Source organism: Theropithecus gelada, chromosome 20 (genome assembly GCF_003255815.1).
Source record: "Theropithecus gelada isolate Dixy chromosome 20, Tgel_1.0, whole genome shotgun sequence".
NCBI lineage: Eukaryota > Metazoa > Chordata > Mammalia > Primates > Cercopithecidae > Theropithecus > Theropithecus gelada.
In genome coordinates this window covers 67234219-67252180 of record NC_037688.1, presented here as the reverse complement: position 1 = coordinate 67252180, position 17962 = coordinate 67234219, and the positions used below count along the sequence as shown (strand labels likewise).

The 17962-nt window shown below is 48.5% G+C and overlaps 1 protein-coding gene across 2 annotated transcripts in view; it reads right to left on the bottom strand.

Annotated features, from left to right (window-relative positions):
* MYH11 (myosin heavy chain 11) overlaps positions 1 to 17962 on the bottom strand; it is a 158421-nt gene that overhangs the window by 122818 nt on the left and 17641 nt on the right. For both annotated transcript variants that reach the window (XM_025371299.1, XM_025371300.1), the window contains exons 2-3: positions 16357 to 16718; positions 1149 to 1305 (exon numbers count right to left, since the gene is read on the bottom strand). In XM_025371299.1, coding sequence (XP_025227084.1) covers positions 1149 to 1305; positions 16357 to 16701 — 502 coding nt within the window. In that variant the 5' untranslated portion in view covers positions 16702 to 16718. The remainder of the gene's footprint in view (positions 1 to 1148; positions 1306 to 16356; positions 16719 to 17962) is intronic.

Genomic DNA, 17962 nt, shown 5'->3' with positions numbered 1-17962 from the left:
AAAGACAGATACCTAACTCCAGGAGCCGTCACTTTACAACCAGAGATTACATCTCCAAGATTGTCCTTGCAAGGCTCCACCTGCTGGTCGTTGGAGGTAATGGCAGGCCCTGCCTAGAGGGGCCAAGGTTCTGGTCCTACCTGTGGAGTCCAGCTAACTGTCAGAAAGTCCGGGCACTTATACCTGAGCCTCTACCTTGGGGGCGGGGTCGTGGCATCTCTCATGCACACCTGGATTCCTGCCTCAAGAACTTCCAGAACTGGGCTCCTCTCAACTCCCAGCTCAGATCCCTGGGTTCCCACCTGTTGGTGCCCTTTTAGAGGGGGTGTGAGTTTTGGGGCTTCTTGTACCCTTTGCCTGAAGTGGGAGGATCGCCTGAGGCCAGGAGTTCGAGGCCAATCAGGATAGCAATATCCTGTCACTTCAAAAAAAAAAAAAAAAAAAACCTTTTAAAAATTAGCTTGACATGGCAGTCCACGCCTATAGTCCCAGCTACTTGGGAGGCTGAGGCAGGAGAATTGCTTGAGCCCAGGAGGCGGAGGTTGCAGGGAGCCGAGATCTCACCACTGCACTTCAGCCTGGATGAGAAAGTGAGACCCTGTCTCAAAAATAATAAAATAATAGTAAAAATAGTAACATATAAACATGAAGGTAGCAGGCACAAGTCTTAAGTTTGGAAAAACCAGCATTAACAATCTTCACAAGAAGCTACAAGATACAGACTATCACCCCTTTCGACAGATGAGGAAACTGAGGCTGAAGAGGAAAAGATATTTACCCACAGTCCCACAGGGGTTGAGGAACGGGTAGGTGGCAACACAGACAATGATGGCTCAGCCCCAGAGCTGTTCCCCACCCCCTTCCCATCCTTTGCAGACGGCTGGTCCAGCAGGGCCCTTGGGCAGTGGGCCCCAGAGCCGGAGCTGGAGCAGGCCCATGCCCGTATTTGCCCAAGCTCTCCGCTCTCCCTCACGCTCCCAGGCTGCAAACACAGATGTTCCTTTTGCTTTTTCCCTTTTTCAGCCACAGGACTCCTGGTCCCTTACACCGCCTGCCAAACTCCACATTCCTGGCAAGAACTGCAGACAAGCAGGACAGGAGGGGCTCCCTGGAGCTGGCCCCGTGCAGCCCTTGCTGGGTTTACTCACCTTGAAGCATGCTCCGGTAGGCCGTGTCTGCGATGGCGTAGATGTGAGGCGGCATCTCATGCCTCTTCTTGCCCTTGTACATGTCGACGATCTTCTCCGAGTAGATGGGCAGGTGTTTATAGGGGTTGACCACCACGCAGAAGAGGCCAGAGTATGTCTGCAGACAGAGAACCCAGCTTACTTCCAGACCTCCTCCAGGAAGACAGATCTCACAGAAGCACTCAATATTCTCATTTGAGAGATGGGGAAACTGGAGCTTGGAGTCTTAGTAGGAAACCCTGGGCCTCTCTGGTATTCCAGGTATGGGGGAAGAGGAGAAAGGGCGAGAGTGGGTTTCCAGGCTGCCTATGTTATATTTTGCAACTGTAGGGGGGTTTGTGTTTGTTCTGAGATGAGGTCTCACTCTGTCACCTAGGCTGCAGTACAGTGGTGTGAACATGACTCACTGCAGCCTTGATTTTTCTGGACTCAGGTGATCCTCCTACCTCAGCCTCCCGAGTAGCCAGGACTACAGGCAGGCACCACCAGGCCTGGCTGATGTTTGTATTTTTTGTAGAGACGTGGGTTTCACTGTGTTGCCCAGGCTGGTCTCGAATTCTGGGGCTCAAGCAATTCTCCCATTTCAGCCTCCCAAAGTGCTGGGATTATAGGTGTGAGCCATTGCACCTGATGAAACTGTGGAGTTTTGAAGATCTCTGGGTTCAAATCTCAGTTCCACTCCCCTGAATTGTCACTTTACCTCCCTGGACCTCACTGGCTTAAATGACAGCCACCATTCATTGAACATTTACTATGTGTCGGGCACCAAACTAAGCACTACACAGGATCTGTTTTTGGCCGATTAAATGCTCAATCATATGAAATGCTCATCATTTAACAGGTGGCACAGAAAGTGAACAGCACACTTAAGATATTAACTCAAGAACATTTAATAAAGAGACTGTTTACAGATATGTGTGCAGAATTAAAGAACCCAACCAGTGATGGGAGCAGTTAAGTCTGAAGAGCAAGAACAGAAGAGAATGTTGTTTACTACTTTTTTTTTTTTTTTTTTTTTTTGAGACAGCGTCTTGCTCCGTCGCCCAGGCCGCAGTATAGTGGGGTGATCTTGGCTCACTACAACCTTGAGTTTCTAGGCTTAAGTGATCCTCTCGCCTCAGCCTCCCAAGTAGGTGGTACCACAGGTGTGCACAACCATGCCCAGGTAATTTTATTTTATTTTTTGTAGAGACAGGGTTTCACCATATTGCCCAGACTGGTCTCGAACTCCTGAGCTCAGGCGATGTGCCTGTCTCAGCCTCCCAAAGTGCTGGGATTACAGGCGGGAGCCACTGCACCCAGCCAGAGAGGGAATGTCATTAACTGAACATTGGAGACATAGAAAGTCACACAGCCCTAAAAAGGGGCTGTCCAGAGGGAGCTGCAGCCATTCAGAAACACACCTGCAAAAACCATGTTCCAGTAGGGAGGGAGGAAAAGGTAATAATCCTCCAACCTCTCTCTTCTCCCACCACCCTCTGATCTCTTTCTGGGACCTCCCAATGTCCATATCTAAGAAGAAACCCCAGTGACTCAGTCTCTAGAAGATGGCAGAGGCATCTCTTTATGGGTTTTGTTTTTGTTTTTGTTTTTTTGAGACAGAGTCTCACTCTGTCGCCCAGGCTGGAGTGCAGTGGCACAATCTCTGCTCACTGCAACCTCTGCCTCCCAGGTTCACGTGGTTCTCCTGCCTCAGCCTCCTGAGTGGCTGGGACTACAGGTGCCCGCCACTACGCGTGGCTAATTTTTTTGTATTTTTAGTAGAGACGGGGTTTCACTGTGTGAGCCGGGATGGTCTTGATCTCCTGACCTCGTGATCCGCCCACCTCGGCTTCCCAAAGTGCTGGGATTACAGGCGTGAGCCACCGCGCCCGGCCACTTTATGGAATCTTCACAACTACTCAGTAACAGTGATTTCCCCACTGCCCATTTGACAGGAGGGCAAAGTGAGGCATGGTGAGGTTGTCACCAGATTACACAGCTGGAGGAAAGTTGAGAACTAGAACTCCTGTTTACCCCAGAGTGCCTGCTCCTGACCATTAATACCTTCCCCATCTGTAAAACAGAGACAAACACAGCCGTGCCTAAAAAGGATCAAAGCACTGACACGAGCTCTCCGATGTGGATGAAGCTTGAAAATACGCCTAGTGAAAGAAGCCAAGCACGCAAGGTCATGTACTATATCATCTCATTTATATGAAGCGTCTAGAGTAGGCAAAGCCACGGAGACAGAAAATAGACTCGTGGTTCCCAGGGGCTGGAGAGAGGGGGGAAGTGAGGAGTAACTGCTCATGGGCACGGGGTTTCCTTTGGGGGCTACAAAAATGCTCTGGAGCCAAGTGTAGTGGCTCATGCCTGTAATCCCAGCACTTTGGGAGGCCAAGGTGGGAGGATTGCTTCAGGCTAAGAGTTTGAGACCAGCCCAGGCAACAACAGCCAGACCCCATCTCTACAAAAAAAAAAAAAAAAAAAAAAAAAAAAATATATATATATATATATATGTAGCTGGCCATGGTGGTGAGCACCTGTAGTTCCAGCTACCTGGGAGGCTGAGTCAGGAGGATTGCTTGATCCCAGGAGCTCAAGGTTATAGTGAGCTATGATTGTACCGTTGCACTCTAGCCCCTGGGTGACACAGCAAGACCCTGTCTTGAAATTGATAGCTGTACAACATTGTGAATTCCCTTAATGGCACTGATTTCTTTAAAACGTTTAAAACGGTAAATTTTATGTTATATGCACTTTACCATTTAAAAAAATAGCAGTCCTGTCCTGCCGGGTGAATAGGAGCATCTGAAAATAATCAGATCAGGGAAGGAGGAGTCATGCCATGCTGTACGTGGTGAGACAGTATCGTCATGATTTTTCCTCACTGGATACTAGATTTTCCCATGGTTGAGGTCACAGTTCAGGAGACAGGCTCCAACCCATCTCACAGGAACTGCTTTCCCCAAACGATAAACATCAGTACTGCCCCAGACTCTGACGGCCATAAAGCATATCCTCTTCCCTGTAAGCGACTTAGGGAGGACCAGAGATCCATCTCTCAGTTACAGTTAGGGTGAACCAAGCAACAGAGACTTAAGTGACTTGACCAAAGTCACCAAAGAAGATCCTGGCAGCACCAAGCCCAGCCAGGCCCACCCCCAGGTATGAGCATGGTCCGTTATGCTATCCAGCCTAGGCCCATCCGACAGAAAAAGAAACTATCGATCATTCGTTCGTTTGTTTGTTCATTCGTTCATTCATTCATTCTGTATGTCCCAGATGCCATGCAAAAGGTGCTGGGACTACATTAGAACATTAAAAAAAAAAAAAAAAAACCACAGGGTCCCTGCCCTCAAGGGGCTTTTAGTCAAGGGCTGGAGCCAATTAGAGAGTGGGAAAGTCTGGCCGGGTGCGGTGGCTCACACCTGTAATCCCAGCACTTTGGGAGGTCAAGGCAGGAAGATTGCTTGAACCAGAAAGACCAGCCTGGGCAACACAGTGAGACCCCATCTCTATAAGAAATTAAAAAATTAGCTGGGCATGGTAGCACTTGCCTGTAGTCCCAGCCACTTGGGAGGCTGAGGTGGGAGGTTTGCTGAAGCCTGGCAAGTTGAGGTTGCAGAAAGCCATGATTGTGCCACGTGCTTCAGCCTGGGTGACACGGTTGGACCATTCCTTTCTTCTCAAAAGAAAGGAAGAAAGAAATGAAGAAAGGAAGGAAGGAAGGAAGGAAGGAAGGAAGGAAGGAAGGAAGGAAGGAAGGAAGGAAAGGAAGGAAAGGAAGGAAAGGAAGGAAGGAAGGGAGGGAAGGAGGGAGGGATGGAGGGAGGGAGGAAAGGAAGGAAGGAAAGGAAGGGAAGGAAGGGAAGGAAGAAAAGGAAGGAAAGGATGGAGGGAGAGAGGGGAGAAAGAAAGAATAAGAGAGAGAGAGAGAAAGAGAAAAGAAAGAAAGAGAGAAAGAAAGAAAGAAAAAGAGAGAGTGGGAAGGTCCTTCCAGGGCTCAGTCTGCTAAGGGACAATGGTATGTAGTGTCTGGGGGTGCTGCAGGGGAATGATATTCTTCAAAGTTACAGGATTGCTGGGCGCAGTGGTTCACACCTATAATCCCAACACTTTGGGAGGCCAAGGAAGGCAGACTGCTCACACTCAGGCATTCAAGACCAACCTAGGCAACACAGCGAGACCCCATCTCTACCAAAAATACAAAAACTTAGCAGGGCATGGTGGCGCATGCTTGTAGTCCCAGCTACTCGGCAGGCTGAGGCAGGAGAATCACTTGAACCTGGGAGGTGGAGGTTGTAGTGAGCCGAGGTGGTACCATTGCACTCCAGCCTGGGTGATGGAGGGAGACTCCATCTCAAAAAAAAAAAAAAAAAAAAAGAAAAAAGAAAAAAAGAAACAGGATTGATGGAGACAGAGGTTCTCACCATCCCCTAAAAGGAGCATGAATGAGTCAACATATGCCTGTCTAAATAGCCATCAACCATTTACTGAGCACCTACTATATACCACGTCTGTGTCAGAGGCTGGATACAAAGAAATCAATGATACCTCCTGTCCTTAAAGAACTTAGATCAGAGTGGGAGACAAGTACATGAAAACACGTCATAAGAACAGAAAACGATAGGAACAAGGAAGGGGAGGCCCTAACCCACACTGGAGGTGGTGAGGGAAACCTCCAGGTGGCGAGGTATTCCCTGTGCTGAGTCTTAAAGGACAATGAGGTGTTAACCAGCTCAGGACAAGACAAAGCAGGGACATGGGCAGAAAAACCAGACATGGGGTCCGTGGGGGTGAACTATAAGCAGCTTGGTACAAGCAGCTCCACTGGACCCAAACGGAGAAGCAGAGCAAGGATGAGAGGTAAGCGGAGCCCAGGAGCCACATCCAGCCTGGTGGGACTGGGAGTGGAGGACCGCCTGCCTGGACACCCCTCTTCTCCATTCCATCACCCAGGACCCTCCCGCCCATCCTGCAAACACCAGTTGCAAGTACCTTGAGGCAGGAGAACCCTCCCCGGCCCCTTTCTCCTCTTCAGTCCCAGCACAGGCCTTGGTATAGAATAGGTGCTAACTAAATGCTTGCTAAATGCATACCTGGGGAATAAATTAATGATACAGCTTCCTGAGAGCAGGGACAGCCTGACTTCACCTCTGTGACCTGGGGGCCTTGCACTGCAGCAGTAGGTACTCAGTGGACCGCACTGAGCCAGGCCAGTGGCTCTCTCCTATTCATTGATGTCCCCAGTTCCCAGGACAAGCCTCCCAAAGAGCAAGTGCCCAGTCCGTGGTCATCTGGACAAAGGTCAACCAAGCCCCACCCTCCTTCAGGTCTCGACTCCATCTCCAGCTCCTCTGGGGCCATGCTCACTGCCATGCCCCTTTTAAATGTAGGTATCATTTACAGCCCAACCGGTCCTCACTCAAGTCCTTGACTTTGAGGCAGTAAAGGGCAGTGGTTGAGGGCTCAGAACTGGGTATGGGGTACTTGAATTTCAACCTTCACTCTGCTATTTCATAGCTGTGTGACCCTAGGCAAGTCCCTTAACCTCTCTGAGTCTTACTTATCCTCATCTACAAAACACGGAGGCATACTAGGGCTGCTGTGAGATAATGCTTGAAAAGCATTTAGCATGGCGGCTGGTGTGTAGTAGGTGCTTAATCAATGTTATTTAGTGACTCTTACTATGCTCCCTTCATTTCATGAGAGAGAAAGTCTTAGTACCTTAGAGCCTTCAATATGCTGTTCCCTCCACCTGGAATGCTTTTCCCCTCATCTTCCCACAGCTGTTTCCCTCTCCTCTTTTAGAGCTCTGCCTAAATGTCACCTCCTGGACTGTGACACGCACATTACTGTATCTCTTGCACCCTGCACAGTGCCAGGCATGGGGTAGAAACTCAGTCAGCTGTAATCCGAGTACTTCGGGAGGCTGAGGAGGTCAGATCACTTGAGGTCAGGAGTTCGAGACCAGCCTGGCCAACATGGCAAAACCCTGTCTCTACTAAAAATACAAAAATTAGCCAGGTGTGATAGCGGGGCCCTGTAATCCCAGCTAGTCGGGAGGATGAGGTAGGAGAATCACTTGAACCCAGGAGGTGGAGGTTACAGTGAGCCGAGATCGTGGTGCTGCACTCCAGCCTGGGCAACAGAGGGAGGAAGGGAAGGAGGAAGGGAGGGAAGGAAACGAATTTTTAAGAAGGAAGAGGCTGGGCATGGTGGCTCACACCTTTAATGCCAGCACTTTGAGAAGTGGAGGAGGTCAGATCACTTGACGTCAGGAGTTTGAGACCAGCCTGGCTAACATGGCAAAACCCCGTCTTTACTAAAAATACAAAAATTAGCTGGACGTGGTGGCGCATGCCTGTAATCCCAGCTACTCAGGAGGCTGAGGCAGGAGAGTTGCCTGAACCAAGGAGGCAGAGGTTATGTGAGCCGAGATCATGCCACCACACTCCAGCCTGGGTGACAGAATGAGACTATCTCAAAGAAAAAAAAAAAGAATAAAGTGAATTTTTAAGAAGAAGGAAGGACCACACTGTCTTTTCAACTCCATCACCAACTTCTGAAAGAGGAATATGACTTTCGTCCTCTTTGTTTGGGACATCTCTGCCAGTGCGATGCGCAGAGCAAGCACTTAATCCATACTTCCAGGTAGATCTGAACCTCTGCTGAGTTCTGCAAAAGCTTTCCAAGTCAGCCAGGGTATGACGATGGAGTGAAGGGAAGACTGGGGCAGGCAGCCGCATATCTCACGCGGGGACTTGGGGCTTTAGCATCTGGCTCTTCCTCCCACATTGTTCAGCCACTTCTTCACCTCGACCCAGCCTGACCATAGTTAGCTGTGTTTCTGCCTCTCTGGCCCCATTAGCCCCTCTCCAGCTGGTTAAGTTCAGAGGTTTCAACATCCCAGCCTCCTGTGTCCCAGCCGGCATCTCATGGGCCCTGTGCCACCAGCAGGTCCCAGCTGCAGGCCCAGGATTTCCCTCTTGTGACCGTATTAGGAAGCAGCTCCAGTTTCTCCCTGACACTTTATATGGTCAGTCACAGAGCCCTGAGCAGGGGGTGCTCCCAGGGCCTGCAGCAGAAATGAGGAACAGGGAGGGAAGGGAGGGAAGTAACACTGGCTTTCAAACATACAGGGCTGGCCAGGCACAGTGGCTCACACCTGTAATCCTGGCACTTTGGGAGGTCAAGGTGAGTGGATCACCTGAGGTCAGGAGTTCGAGACCAGCCTAGCCAACACAGTGAAACCTCATCTCTATTAAAAATACAAAAATTAGCAAGGTGTGGTGGTGAGCACCTATAGTCCTAGCTACTGGGGAGACTGAGGCAGGAGAATTGCTTGAACTCAGGTGGCAGAGGTTGCAGTGAGCTGAGATTGTGCCACCGCACTTCAGCCTGGGCAATAGAGCGAGACTCGGTCTCAAAAAAAAGAAACACAGGCCTGGGCAGAGTATTGGCTTTGCCTTATCACTTACCTGACTTGTGCATACAGACCTAGCCCTGAGCTTCCTCAATAAAGTGATGGATAATCACACCTTCTTTATGACGCTCCAGTGCAATATCACAGCTTTCTAAATACCCAACCTAGAGACAGACACAGTCCACCAAGCATGTTCTTGTGCTGCAGCCTTGCTTTTAAGAGCAAACAGACTAGAAACAACCTAAATACCTGCCAACAGCAGACAGGCTTAATCATTATGGTCCATCACTATAGCGGAAGACTGTGCAGGGGCCGTCTCTCTACTACCATGAATGAATGGCCAAAGATTGAGATGCACAACAGCCATGGCCTATGCTGCCATTTTGGAGGGGTGCACGAGGGGCTGTGTGGCTGCATGTGTGTAAAACATCACTGGAGGCTGGATGGAGCAGCTCACACCTGTAATTGCAGCACTTTGGGAGGCTGAGGCGAGTGGATCACTTGAGGTCAGGAGTTCAAGACCAGCCTGGCTAACATGGCAAAACCCATCTTTACAAAAAATACAAAAATCAGCCGGGTGTGGTGGCACACACCTGTAATCCCAGCTACTCGGGAGGCTGGGGCAGGAGGATTATTGGAATCCAGAAAGCATAGGTTGCAGGAGCCGAGATCACACCATTGCACTCCAGCCCGAGTGACAGAGTGAGACTTCATCAGAAAAAAAGTAATAGGCTGGGCACAGTGGTTTAAGCCTGTAATCCCAGCACTTCGGGAGGCCAAGGTGGGTGGATCGCCTGAGGTCAGGAGATCAAGACCAGCCTGGCCAACATGGCAAAACCCCGTCTCTACTAAAAATACAAAAATTAGCTGGGCGAGGTAGCACACACCTGTAGTCCCAGTTACTTGGGATGCTGAGCGAGGAGAATTGCTTGAACCTGGGAGGGGGCTGTTGCAGTGAGCCAAGATCATGCCACTGCACTCCAGTCTGGGTGACAGAGTGAGACTCCATCTCGAAAAATAATATAAACAAATAAATAACATCACTGGAGGGCTACATATGTAACCAGCAACCATGGTGTCTCTAAGAAGGGGAACTGGAAGGGCGAGGAATAGGAATGAAGGGGGAAGTTCTATATTCCCTTATACACTATTTTATTTCATATTTGCATGTCTTACCTAGTCAAAAAGTCTGACTTGATAGTTACGAACAGACAGAAAAAACTGTAAGGTAGGTTAAGTGGAAAAAATCAAACTGCAAAACATACAAGGAGTGACTTTTCCTTATGTTTCTTTTGTGTGTGTGTGTGTGTGTGTGTGTGTGTGTACATACATGAACCTGTGAATCATGTTTGCCTCCAGGGAAGAAGGCTGCTTTTTGCAATCCATACTTATTTTTAAATATTCTCCTGTGGTCTTTGCATAGATTATCCTTGTATTACTGGAGGAGGTTCTTTGAAGCAATAATGACTTGAAAGATCAGAAGGCCGGGTGCAGTGGCTCACGCCTAAAATCCCAGCACGTTGGGAGGCGGAGGCGGGAGGATCATCTGAGGTCAGGAGTTCAAGACCAACTTGACCAACATGGTGAAACCCCTTCTCTACTAAAAATGCAAAAATTAGCTGGGCATGGTGGGGGGTGCCTGTAATCCCAGCTACCAGGAGTCTGAGGCAGGAGAATCGCTTGAACCCAGGAGATGAAGGTTGCAGTGAGCCAAGATCGCACCACTGCACTCTAGCCTGGGTGACAGAGTGAGACTCCATCTAAAAAAAAAAAAATCAGAAGGGCTAATTCCTGGGGCTTAACAAAGGTCAGCTTGCAGTTATAGTGTCTTTCTGTCCTCCAGGGACCAGTGCAGTGGCTGGCACCCAGGAGGCCTCTGCTCAGTCTGCTTGCTTCTTGTGTCCCTGGGTAGACACTGCTTCCGGAGTAGGCTAAGGTTGCTGGGCCAGGTCTTTAAGGCGGAAAAATGGTCACCTGCTAAAGTTTGGAAGGAGGGCCTCTGCTGACCGCCTGGGCATTCCAGAAGCAGAACCAGAACTGGAAAAACGTCCTTTGGGGTTCATGGATTGGGGAGGTGGCCTTGGAGTTCCAATGAGCAGGGGGGCCCATCCACCTTGGCTCTGGATCATGATTTTCCCAACCCCAGAGGTCTGGTGTAGGGTGGAGGGTCCCACTGTCTACAGAGACAAAGCAGGTAAGGCATGAGTGAAGCAGGGTGTGTGGGAGTGAACAAAAGAGGTGCCATGGTCAATGGCTACCGGGGCCTGGGAGACGACAGGGAGCAGTGGGGTCTGCGGAAAAGCAGAGAGCACAAAGCCCATCTCACAAAGGGTGCTACCTCACACCCTGCGTTCTGGAGTGTCAGGTCCTCTGCTTTTTCAAGCAGTACCAGAAACAGATTTCTTTCGTTTTGATGTATTAACTCAATAAAAAAAAAATCATGCCTCTGTGTTAGCAGGTTGTAATCATTAGCCTAGCACCTAGTAGGTGCTCAAGGAATCATAATAAAAGGTTCAATTCCTTCTTGCTGTGCACTTAAAGCTTGTCTACCTCAAAGCTAAAGAGGCCTCTGGCACTGTCCCCACTGGCTCCAGCCCACGACCATCACCTCCTGCTCTAAGCCTATCACCCCAAAAGCCCTTTGCATGGGTAGTCACCCTGCCCCTGGACTCACACAGACCTTGTCTGAATCCCAGCTCTGCCCACTTTCCAGTTATGGGACTGAGCACATCTAAGCCTCAGCATCCTCATCTTTTTTTTGTTTGTTTGAGTCTCACTCTGTCATCCAGGCTGGAGTGCAGTGGAGCAATCTCATGCCTGTAATCCTGACACTTTGGGAGGCTGAAGCAGGCGGATCGCTTGAGTTCAGGAGTTCGAGATCAGTTTGGGCAACACAGTGGGACCCCACCTCTACCAGAAACACAAAAAAATTAGCAGGGCTTGGTGCTACGTGCCTGTAGACCCAGCTACTCAGAAGACTGAGGTAGGAGGATCTCTTGAGTCCCAGGAGGCAGAGGTTGCAGTGAGCTGAGATCATGCCACTGTACTCCAGCCTAGGCAACAGAGTAAGACCCCATCTCAAAAGAAAGAAAAAGGAAAAAGAAAGAAAAAAAAAAAAGAGACAAAGACAGACAGACAGACAGAAAGAAAGAGAAAGAAAGGAAGAAAAAGAAAGAGAATTCGAGGCAGATGGAACTCAGCCAAAAGACAGCGTTCAGAAGACCAAGGGGCCCTTAGGACCAGGCGTCAAAGCTGTGCTCCCCTCCAGGTATGCCACAAATGGTCTTCAGCAGTTTAGGTAGATTGGACATTGCTGAGCCCAGAACCTGCATCTCTAAGATAAGGAGACAAGCTCCTCTGGCTTCTATAGACTCTTCTAGATCCAAGAGGACAAGAGGTCTGCCAGAACCTTCTCAAAGGCCCATCGTTTGAGACGAGCCTTGCAGAATGGAGGAGAAAAGTTCATCTTCATCACACAGGGCAAAGTCATGCATGCCAGACCACGGACCTGGCATCACTTCACCACCCGCCTATTAACAAGAGTCATGCATGCTGCTATTATGGGCTGGGAAAGTAACTTACTGTGCTCCCCCACCCCGACCCCTTTCCTTCTTTATCTTCTCCGTCATGGACAACGGTTTCTATTAAGCAATTAAATTGACCAGAAAGGAACAAGAGAAGAGTGGGGCCATCATCACAAGGCTGAAAGGATTTTAATCTAATCTGTCTAGAGAAGCACAGCAGGAATTTGAAGCTTTGATTCATTTATTTTTAATCTGCTGTCAGAAGATATTTTGAGTCTCAGGACCTTCATATGCCCCTTATTATGTTTTTTTCTGATTTCTATTTGAGGACAGCAGGTGAGATGAATACATAGGTCTGTCCTGAAACTCCCTAGATGGAGATGATATGCCTTAGATGGAAGACCTGAGCCCCAAAGAGTCCAATTTTCCCTCTAGCTCCCTACAGATGGGCCTCTTTAGAAACATCCAATATACTGACTGGTCACGGTGGCTCAGGCCTGTGATCCCAGCACTTTGGGAGGCTGAGACAAGTGGATCAACTGAGGTCAGGAGTTGGAGACCAGCCTGGCCAACATGGTGAAACCCATCTCTACTAAAAATACAAAAATTAGCCAGGCATGGTGGCACATCCCTGTAATCCCAGCTACTCGGGAGGCTGAGGCAGGAGAATCACTTGAACCCGGGAGGCAGAGGTTGCAGTGAACCAAGATCGCTCCACTGCATTCCAGCTGGAGGAGCAAGAGTGAAGTTCCATCAAGAAAGAAAGCAAGAAAAAGAAAGAAAAAGAAAGAGAAGGAAGGGAAGGAAGAAAGAGAAAATGTCTAACATACCAACATCCCCAGATCAATAATATTTCCATACAAACAGTGCCACAGACAAGAGACGTCCCCTACTTAAGAAGGTAAAGATACACTTACAGAACTGCACCTCAGCTTCCTCCTCTAAAAGGGGCAAACATTTTCAACTCAGTGGATGTTGTGTTAAATAAAATAAAACATGTCAAAGTACAGCACTCGGGTTGGAGAACATATTCAATAGTTATGGCTGGGCACAGTGGCTCACACCTGTAATCCCGGCACCATGAAAAGTCAAGGCAGGAGATGGCTTGAGGCCAGGAGTTTGAGACCGGCCTGGGCGATCTAGTGAGATCCCAGTCTCTACAAAAGTTTTTTTTTTTGTTTTTTGTTTTTAATTAGCCAGGTGTGATGGTGCACGCCTGTGGTCCACAGCTACTCAGGAGGCTGAGGTGACAGGATCGCTTGAACCCAGGACTTGGAAGCTGTAGTGAGTTATGATGGAACCACTGCACTCTAGCCTGGATGATGGAGTAAGCCCCCATCTCAAAAAAAAAAAAAAAAAAAGTCATGAGTTGCTCAGTTGCTCACTCTTACCATTTGAGTCTTTAAAAAGCCACCGTAACCCCTTCTGAAATGCCTATAAGAACAGTGGAAAAATGGCCTATCCCCATGACAGATTCTACACTACCCCTTAAAAGGGGTACCTTTGGGGCTGCCTGAGATACATTACACAAGTCAGCACTGAGCATTTCCAAACGGAAAAAAGAGCAAGTCACTAAACTGTGTGCCCAATAGGCTTTTAAATATGTAAACATATACCAGGCTCACAAAGAGACAATGCACAGCGTCTCTGGTTAAGGACCAGTTTTTCCGTTCTGTGTTCGCTATGCTTTCTGAATTCTCCAAGTGTTCCATAGTGAACGTGTCTTAGTTTCCTAATTAGGAAAAAAATGTGCAGGACATTTTTAGAGATGACAAGGGGCTTTTTGTAATTTTCACTTGGCAAAATGTACAGACCAGGACCAAAGGGACAGAAGGACGCCAAGTGATGGAAGAAGAACATCTGACTAGTAAAATAAAAAGTGATCATGACCACAGCAAAAACCCATCTAATAACACTTAACATTTTCAGTGCCTACACTTAACATGCAGCAGGAAGTGTATTAAGTTTTTTGTCTTTAAAAAACCCCACCCCAAGAGGCAAGTACTATTTAAAAAAAAAAAAAAAAAAAAAAAACAGACAAGGTCTGGCTCTGTCACTCAGGCCAGAATGCAGTGGCACAATCACAGCTCACTGCAGCCTTGAACTCCTGGGCTCAAGTGATCCTCCTGCCTCAGTCTCCCTGAGTAGCTGGGATTATGGGTACACACCACTGCGCCTGGCTAATTTTTTTTCTTTTTTTTTTTTTTTTTTTTGCAGAGATGGGGTCTTGCTATGTTGCTCAGGCTGGTCTCAAACTCCTGGGCTCAAGTGATCCACTTGCCTCAGCTTCCCAAAGTGCTGGGATTACAGGCATGAGCCACAACGCCCGGCTCCCAAGAGGCTGGTTCTATTCTTGCATCCATTTTACAGAAAAGGAAACAAAGCTTCAGAGGCGTGAGGTAACCTGCTCAAGGGTGAGCAAAGCCCTTTCAGAGAGAAGAGATTGACATAGGCTGGGCTGGGTAACCTCTGTGCACCGGTCTGGCGTCATGGGGATATCAATATCCTTCTTGTGCTAGAGAGCTGATCCAATCCCACAATGGACCCATGCCCTACAATGTCACACTCCAAGCCCTAATCATCTAGTCCAGGCAGTCCAACAGAACTTTCTATGATAATGGGAACATTCTGCATTTATGCTACGCAGTACTCCCGCCACTAGCCACAGGTGGCTATTGACTACTTGACCCAGGGCCAATACAACGAAAGAAATAAATTTGTTATTTTTTATTTTCTTTTATTTATGTACTTATTTAGAGATGAAGTTTTGCTCTTGTTGCCCAGGCTGGAGTACAATAATGCGATCTTGGCTCACTGCAACCTCTGTCTCCAGGGTTCAAGCGATTCTCCTGCCTCAGCCTCCCAAGAAGCCAGGATGATAGGCGCATACCACCATGCCCGGCTAATTTTTGTATTTTTAGGAGAGACGGGGTTTTACTATGTTGGCCAGGCTGGTCTAGAACTCCTGACCTCAGGGGACCCACCCATCTTGACCTCCCAAAGTGCTGGGATTACAGGTGCGAACCCATGTATCCAGCCAATAAATTTTTTAATTTTTTTTTTTTTTTTTGAGATGGAGTTTCGCTCTTATTGCCCAGGCTGGAGTGCAATGGCACAATCTTGGCTCACTACAACCTCTGCCTTCTGGGTTCAAGGAATTCTTCTGCCACAGCCTCCCAAGTAGCTGGGATTACAGGTGTGCATGACCATGCCCGGCTAATTTTGGTATTTTTAGTAGAGACGGGGTTTCATCAAGTTGGCCAGGCTGGTCTCGAACTCCTGGCCTCAAGTGATCTACCCGCCTTGGCCTCCCAGAGTGCTGGGATTACAGGCATGAGCCACCACACCTGGTCTAATGTTTCTTTTAATTAATTTAAATCTAAATTTAGTTAGCCACGAGTGGCCAGTGGCTACCATATTGTGCCATCCCTAGTCCACTCTGATCTGCAAGTCTACCTAAAAGAGTCCTAGGATCAATCTGAACATTCCCCTCTGTGACAAGGAAGGCCTCCCTACAACCTAGCCACATCCTCATATCTCCTACCCACCTGGCTGTCAAGATAAACCAGCCTTTCCAAAGCGGTTATGAGCTCTTTACTTTCAAGAGGAAGGAAGGACAGAGCGATGCCAAGGAAATCTATTGAGAGTTTGTCATATATCCTGGCACTTGGCATATGTGATAACATGGGATTGTCACACCCCCTGTCTGTAATGAGGGTGATTATTCCCATTTTACTGATGGGAAAACCGAGGCTTCAACAGGAGAAATAACCTGTTCAAGGGCTGAGCTGTGAAGCCACGTTGGAATGATGCCACCTCATCTTGCAATCTCCCTTGATCAAACCTTCAGCTTCCCAACACATTTCCTTTTTTTTTTTTTTCTTGAGACAGAGTCTTATTCTGTCACCCAGGCTGGAGTGCAATAAAACAATCTCACTGCAACCTCCACCTCCTGGGTTGAAGCAATTCTTCTGCCCCAGCCTCCCCAGTAGCTGGGATTACAGGTGCACACCACCACGCTCGGCTACTTTTTGTATTTTTAGTAGAGACAGGGTTTCACCATGTTGGCCAGCGTGCTTTCGAACTTCTGACCTCTGGTGATCTGCCCACCTCGGCCTCCCAAAGTGCTGGGATTACAGGCATGAGCCACTACACTCGGCCCTCCCAACACATGTCTAATGCCTACTTTCCTTATGAGGCCAGGAGTAGGTACCTGACTGCCAGCAATACTCACATATATTAGCCCTGAGAAGTACCGCTCCCTCAGGTTGTGTAGCACGGAGGCTTCGTTGAGGCACGTCAGCTCCGCCATGTCCTCCACCTTGGAGAACTTGGGTGGGTTCATCTTCTGGATGTCATCTTTCCCAACCGTGACCTTCTTGCCATTCTCCACCAGCTCCACAACCACCTCATCCCCCTTCTCCTCCTTGATGCTGGCTGCCTCGAAGCCCTGCTTCTCCGAGGGGACCCAGACGAGTCTCTTGGCGGCCCAGTCAGCCTGGGCCACTGGGCTGTTGATGAAGTTTTTGTCCACAAAGAGGAACTTCTCATCGTCACTGAGTTGGCCCTTTTGTGCCATGGTGCCTTGTTGGTCCCCTGTGGAATAAGGTAACAGGGTCAGAATCAGACCACAACTAAGCCCTGAAGACAGATCAACCACTCACCTTGCCCTGCCTAGGAACTCGGTCTGCAGAGACATCCCACCAAGTACAAAGACCTGAAGTGTTGTGTATGTGGTCAGAGAACAGAGACCACCCAAAGGCCCTTCAAAAAGGGATGTGTGTCATTGCCTAGAATACCAAAAGTCAAACAACACAAACGTCCATCAACATAGCGCTGGATACATAAGCCATGCTATTTCCATACCGTGAAATACTACCCAGTGGTTAAGAGGCAGGAAGTAGGGCTGGGCAAGGTGGCTCACACCTGTAATCCCAATACTGTGGGAGGCCGAGGCAGGTGAATCACTTGAGGCCAGGAGTTCAAGACCAGCCTGGCCAACATGGTGAAACCCCGAGGCTTCAACAGGAGAAATAACCTGTTCAAGGGTCTCTAATGAAAATACAAAAATTAGCCAGGTGTGGTGGCATGCACCTGTAATCCCAGCCACTTGGAAACTGAGGCAGAATTGCTCGAACCCAGGAGGCAGAGGTTGCAGCGAGCCAAGATAGTGCCACTACACTCCAGCATGGGGGACAGAGTGAGAGTCCATCTCAAAAAAAAAAAAAGAAGCAGGAAGTATGTCTACACATGCTGATATGGGAAGACGGTCAAGTCTAACTGTTCACTGCAAAATAAGAGTCCTCAAATGATAAAACATAGAATTACCCAGATCGCTTGAGCCCAGGAGTTAGAGACCAGCCTGGGCAACATGACAAAACCCTGTCTCTACAAAAAATACAAAAAATTAGCCAGGCATGGTGGCGCACACCTGTAGTCCCAGCTACTTGGGAGGCTGAGGTGGGAGAATCACCTGAGCCTAGGAAGTCAAGATTGCAGTGAACCAAGATCAAGCCACTGCACTCCAGCCTGGGTGACAGAGTGAGACCATGTCTTAAAAACAAACAAACAAACAACCCAATGTATGTAATTGGAATACGACTCAGTAAAAGGAAAGCAATGATGCAATAAAATAAATGAGTCTCAAAAGCATCATATGCTTAGTGAAAAAAATCAGAAAGGCCACATGCTGTATTATTCCTTCAATATGAAAAGCTATTAGGCTGGTGCAAAAGTAAGTGTGGTTATTGTGATTGAAAGTAATGGCAGCCGGGTGCCGTGGCTCACACCTGTAATCTCAGCACCTTGGGAGGCCGAATTGGGTGGATCACCTGAGGTCA